At 34.0% G+C, this 5,699-nt stretch overlaps 1 protein-coding gene and 1 pseudogene across 1 annotated transcript; one reads left to right on the top strand and one right to left on the bottom strand.

The window, feature by feature from the left end:
* The first annotated feature begins 216 nt into the window (after positions 1 to 216).
* Positions 217 to 2,617, top strand: LOC148202262 (protein FAR-RED IMPAIRED RESPONSE 1-like; annotated as a pseudogene).
* Positions 2,618 to 4,578: 1,961 nt separating this feature from the next.
* LOC148202263 (uncharacterized) lies at positions 4,579 to 5,402 on the bottom strand. The gene is made up of 3 exons (XM_088109574.1): positions 5,274 to 5,402; positions 4,846 to 5,187; positions 4,579 to 4,773 (listed from the first exon to the last, which is right to left on the bottom strand). Exons 1-3 carry the CDS (start codon positions 5,397 to 5,399, stop codon positions 4,579 to 4,581), a joined length of 663 nt encoding a protein of 220 aa, XP_087965700.1. The 5' UTR covers positions 5,400 to 5,402.
* Positions 5,403 to 5,699: the final 297 nt, after the last annotated feature.

The raw sequence follows: 5,699 nt of genomic DNA on the forward strand, positions 1-5,699 counted from the left end.
GGAGAAGTACGGACAATGACCATATAAATACATATTTGGATAATATTGAATTTCATGAATAACTTTTACAGGTGCAGTAAGTGGTTATTTGCTCATTCATATGTGGTTATTTATCATTCTAGTTATGGACATCTACAAATTTTATTAAGTTAAGGATGTTATTAATTAGGCCAGTAAGTAGTAATTATTCTTCCATTGAATTATTGTAGGAGAAGCATGGACATGGAGCATATAAATACATCTTTTGATGATATTGAATTTCATGAAGAACATGACAATGTAGAAGAAGAATTAAATGAAAACCATATTCAACCTAACGCAATCCCTTCAACAGTTGGAATGGTCTTTGAAACTGTTAATGAAGTCAAGTCATTTTATAGACAATATGCAATATCAAAGGGTTTTGGAATTCGAACAAGGACTTCAAGGAAGAACAACAAGAACGAATTATGTTACTTCATGATGGTGTGTTCTAGGGCTGCAAAATTTGTGTCCCCCATTGAGAATCAAATGATTGCACGTCCAACACTGGCTAATGATTGTGCAGCTCGAATGATTGTATCAAAAAGAGATGCCAAGTGGTACATTTCAGCATTTGATGATGTACATAGTCATGATCTTAGTCCAACAAAGTCAAGATTGTTCCGAGGAAATAAAAGGATGAATCTGAATGTTAAAAGAACACTAGACTTGAATGCTGAAGCAGGAGTGAGGATTAACAAGAGCTTCCGGTCCTTGGTTTGTGCTACAAGAGGTTACGAGAACCTAGATTTTGTCGAACACAATGTTAGAAATTATGTGGCCAAACAAAGAAGAGCATTAACAAAAGATGGTGATGCAAAGGCACTCTTAAACCATTTCTCTTCCATGAGACAATTAAATAAGGATTTCTTTTTCGAGATTGATGTTGATGACGACAACCGTATACTGAATGTGTTTTGAGCTGATGCACGAAGTAGGGCAGCTTGTGAGTATTTTGGTGATGTCATATCTTTTGACACAACATACTTAACAAATAAGTACGATATGCCATTTGCTCCTTTCGTTGGTGTTAACCACCATGGGCAATCTATATTGTTGGGTTGTGATTTGTTATGTTCAGAGGACACTGATTCATTTGTTTGGCTTTTTAATTCATGGCTTCGGTGCATGTCCAACAGACCACCCCAAGGAATTATTACGGATCAGTGCAAAGCAATGAAGAAATCAATAGAAGTCGTGTTTCCTAACACTCGTCATTGGTGGTGCTTGTGGCATATAATGAAAAAAATACCTGAGAAGTTACAAGGTTATGCGACTTACAAAGATATCAAGCGACAACTTAAGCAAGTTGTCTACAATTCTGATTCAGTTGATAGTTTTGTTTATAAATGGGAAATGATGATAACAATATTTTCACTAGAAACGAATGAATGACTTTCTTCACTTTATGAAGAACGACACAGGTGGGTTCCTTGTTACTTGAGAAACACTTTTTGGGCTGGCATGTCAACCACTCAAAGAAGCGAGAGCATGAATGCATTCTTTGATGGACATATTAACTCACAAACAACTCTTCAAGAATTTGTTAAAAAATATGACAATGCACTACAACACAAGACAGAAAAAGAGAGCCTAGCTGACTTCACATCATTAAACACAACTCTTCCATGCGGGTCACAATCACTCATAGAGCGACAATTCCAAAAGCATTACACACATGCTAAGTTTGCAGAAATACAGTCCAAATTGAGAGGTAAAATTAATTGTTTCATTGATGGTGTTGTGGTAGAAGATAATTCATCGTTGTACAAGGTCATGGAGGACTCCATTCATAACGAAATAAGGGAAGAGAGGGTATTCATGGTTACATATCAGTGAGACACAATGGATGTTAATTGCAGTTGTTTGCTTTTTGAGTTTAGGGGCATTATATGTAGACATTCTGTATGTGTTTTGGCACAAGAGCGAGTAACAGAGCTTCCTGCTAAGTACATACTCACAAGATGGTGTAAAAATGTCCGTAGAAAGCACACGTATATTAGAGCTTCATACCACAACAAGGAAAAGGATCCCTAATATTGAACGCTATGATAACTTATGCAAGAATTTTGGACATATTGCTGAGATTGCCTGTGAGTCAATACACTTGACACAATTATTGGTTGACAACCTTAGTTCCTTTGTCAACAAGCATGGATTACAAATTTCACCTTCACCATACGTCAACAACAATAGCCACACACAACAAGAACACCTACATGATAGTAAAATAGGCCATGATGTTGACACAACTATAAACAATGTTCAAATTCAAAGCCCAAAATCTGTGAAGCGAAAGGGTCGACCTAGGACAAGAAGGTTGAAATCCACAACGGAGAGAATAACAAGGAAGAAACCATCAGTAAAAGCTAGTAGTCGAACATCCATTGATATTGCTGTAAGTATTTATTTCATTATTTCTTACTGTTATAAATTGCAATAAATATTTGGTGATATTAAAGTTTTCACACTAAAGAAATTTAAACTAACTTCATACTCACTACTGATACAGGAAACTATGATGGAGGTACCAAATACAACATTCAGCAACAACATTGATGTGACACTGAACACACATTACACAACACCCAACTGAACTAGACTGGTAAAATTCAATTGCTTTTTCAGAGTTTAATGATTTGAAATTTACTACAACGTTCATATATTTTAATCTCGTGCATTGGATGTTCTGTCATGTAGGCATCAACTGTGCAATCCTCTAGGTTCATGTCACTGTTGACATCATTACACAATGACATGCAAAACACGCAATCATCCACTAGTAATATTGACAATGTATTTGGATAACAAAGTTTACACTTACGATTAAGTTCATCACGTCTATGTTGAGGAAGATTTTTTGGTCATGTGATTTGAAAGATGTGGTTAAAATGAATGTCATATTTATTCATATTGTAGAAATATCTTATATTTATACTTTGCTAGTTATATCCATTTCAAGTATTTTGTTTTTGTACAAATTGTTAGTGACAACCAACCACAAATTTTGAATTGAATAACCACATAATGCAGCAAAAAACCAGAGTAGTTTAAATGACCAAATTACTATTCTGCATAACACCACTCCATTTAACCACGTCATGTGATGCCTCAGTGAACTTTTGATATCAAAGCAATTAAAATAAGGTTTATCAATTTATTGTTATACGAAATGTCTGTCACAACCAACCACAAATGTTTTATGGAATAACCACTTACTGGAGGAAAAAATCAAGTGTTTCACAGCATTGACTGAAATCAATTTTATTTTTTATTTATCTCTGATGAAGCACCAATTTTAGTTTTTATTTTTCTCTATGAAACACAAGGTTAATATAAACCCATAATTTAATATTAACTTTTAAGATGAATGTTGAATTATTCCTCTAACTTTTAATTATTCACTTTTCATTTATAAGTCAAATTATATGCAACCAAATAAATTTTTCCCTTGTATAATAAATGCTAAGGTAATAAAGTTAAAATTACAATGACTGAAACGACTTATTTTAAGTACAAGCTTTGGATTACATAACAGTAACTCATAAGTATAGATCATAGTAACACTGTTTTAATATCTAATACTTGGGAACACCCCATTACAATTTCCTTGTTATAGTACAAAATAATCCTTTACGGGTCTGGGAGTTGGGGGTGTACACCATGAAGAGATATTTCAGATCATCCACTATAAGGCGAGTTCCAGTACCACCACCATGGTATTCCCCAAAAGCTGATGCAACCATTTTTCTGTTATCCTCCTGCCAAATGGTCCAACACAACATAATCAGAATTTATTTCACAGATACAATGTATCTTCATCTCAATCACACAAATTTCCCCCTCCCATATATATCAAATCCTACTAAATGAATAACCTTTCTAAAAAAATATCACTTCATGTGCTAATTTTGACTTTTGTCGTTCAACCATATAGAACTTCTGTTAATTTTGCAAGTCCAATGTTGTTTAATGAATTACGACAATGAGCAATATTATAAAGGAGAGGTTAAACGTGAAAGCGAAAACAATTAAGAACTTGTAAAGTTCGATTGGCTGTTAAGCCTCACTCCTGCTCACCTAAATCTGAAATAGCCATCAAGTATGAACTCATTTTGGCACATAGAAGAAAATTAAAGTGATAGATATTGTACTTGAAGAGACAATATCCAATCTTCAACGATATCTTTTATACTAATTCTCCAAAGTCACTGATATAATCTATTTCAAAACCCATCCGCCCAACCAAGTAAAAGAAAAAAATTAGAAAGACAAACAAATGCAATCCCTTTCTTAAACATATGTTCTTGTACTATTGAACAAAAATTTAAAGAGTAAAAGTAAGGATGTACTACTGACTTCATCTGAAACCATGGATAGATGTGAGTGCTTACCGATGAAACGCACCTACCCAAAGAAGAAGGACATAAAACAACACGTATCAACAATAGAATGCAGAACTAACCTACAAGGCTGATAAGCGATACTATTGCAGGAATGACATAACCACTAAGTAATTCAAATTATTTAAAGAATGAATCCTTACCCTTTTTTTTATTAGCGCCTGGCATTTTTCCTATCCAACCTTTTCCAAGGGGTTTTCAAAGCTAGACTTTTCACACGCTTCCTAGGTTGAGCTTTTAAACGCGTGTACATGTTAGATTTTTCAATATCCATCTCTTCATTACCTAAAACATCACCACTCTCTTCATGGACACTTTTTCCAACACCATCAGGTGTAATGTCAAAAACCTTCTCAAAATTCGACTTCTCAACATCATCACCTTGCATTTGTAATTCTTTCTTAGAATTTGACTTCCCAACAGATGAAAGTAATTCCTCATAATCTTCCTCTGAATTATTGGTCCCAAAAGCATCAACTACCATGTCATAATCTTTATTTGAATAACAGTTCCCAACATCAACAGATCGTTGCCTCTTTTGTGCAACAAACAATTGTAGCTTCTCTACTAATTTCTCAAGCTCGACAATGGATGCCTCTTGGTCACCAATGATAGCATGCAAAGATTCATTTTCAGCAAAAATATCAGCCAAACATTTCCTTCCATAGTTCTGCTTCACTCTAGCATTATGGTGACCATCTAAGGCTTCTTTAACAATTTCAGTAGCCATCTCTTCATTGGTTACATATACCTCAGTAATGATCTATAAAAAAAAAGAAGGACACAAATCATATTAAAATCAATACAAATTACATAAGAAGTAATTACTAGAAGCTATTTTGAACTCACTTCATTACAGAAAAAGGCTTTTTCAACTTCTGCTTCACCAACCTTAACATGAATCCAATGAAGAATTCTAGGTAAACAACTTTTTCTTTTAGCCAACTTCTTCTGACCAAATAAAACATGTTCCATTACCCATATCTGTTACATACAAAATTCAATTTGAAATAACTAATAATTATAAATTGTAACACAAAAACTTTTTTGACTACAACCATAATATACTTGTAATGCAAATACACAGCCAACCACATGAAAGTGTGATCTTTTTTTTCTCTTCCTTACACACAAGGCAGCATCACACAAACTAGAAACCAAATACTCATGAATAGCACCCCCAAGTTATACTTTCCCATACATGAAAAATCATCTAATAATTCAAATAAACCAAAATCAACTTTTCCACCTCTATTTGGAAACAAAAACTCACTC

Source organism: Vigna umbellata, chromosome 3 (genome assembly GCF_029865625.1).
Source record: "Vigna umbellata cultivar VRB3 chromosome 3, Vumbellata_1.0, whole genome shotgun sequence".
Taxonomy (NCBI): domain Eukaryota; kingdom Viridiplantae; phylum Streptophyta; class Magnoliopsida; order Fabales; family Fabaceae; genus Vigna; species Vigna umbellata.

Excerpts from the sequence above, each read along its gene's own strand:
- LOC148202263 (XM_088109574.1), bottom strand. The coding sequence starts at position 5,399 with ATGGAACATGTTTTATTTGGTCAGAAGAAGTTGGCTAAAAGAAAAAGT. Across the intron at positions 5,188-5,273 it reads AAGCCTTTTTCTGTAATGAA|ATCATTACTGAGGTATATGT; the intron begins GTGAGTTCAAAA and ends TTTTTTTTATAG. Across the intron at positions 4,774-4,845 it reads ATGAGGAATTACTTTCATCT|GTTTTTGACATTACACCTGA; the intron begins GTTGGGAAGTCA and ends AATTTTGAGAAG.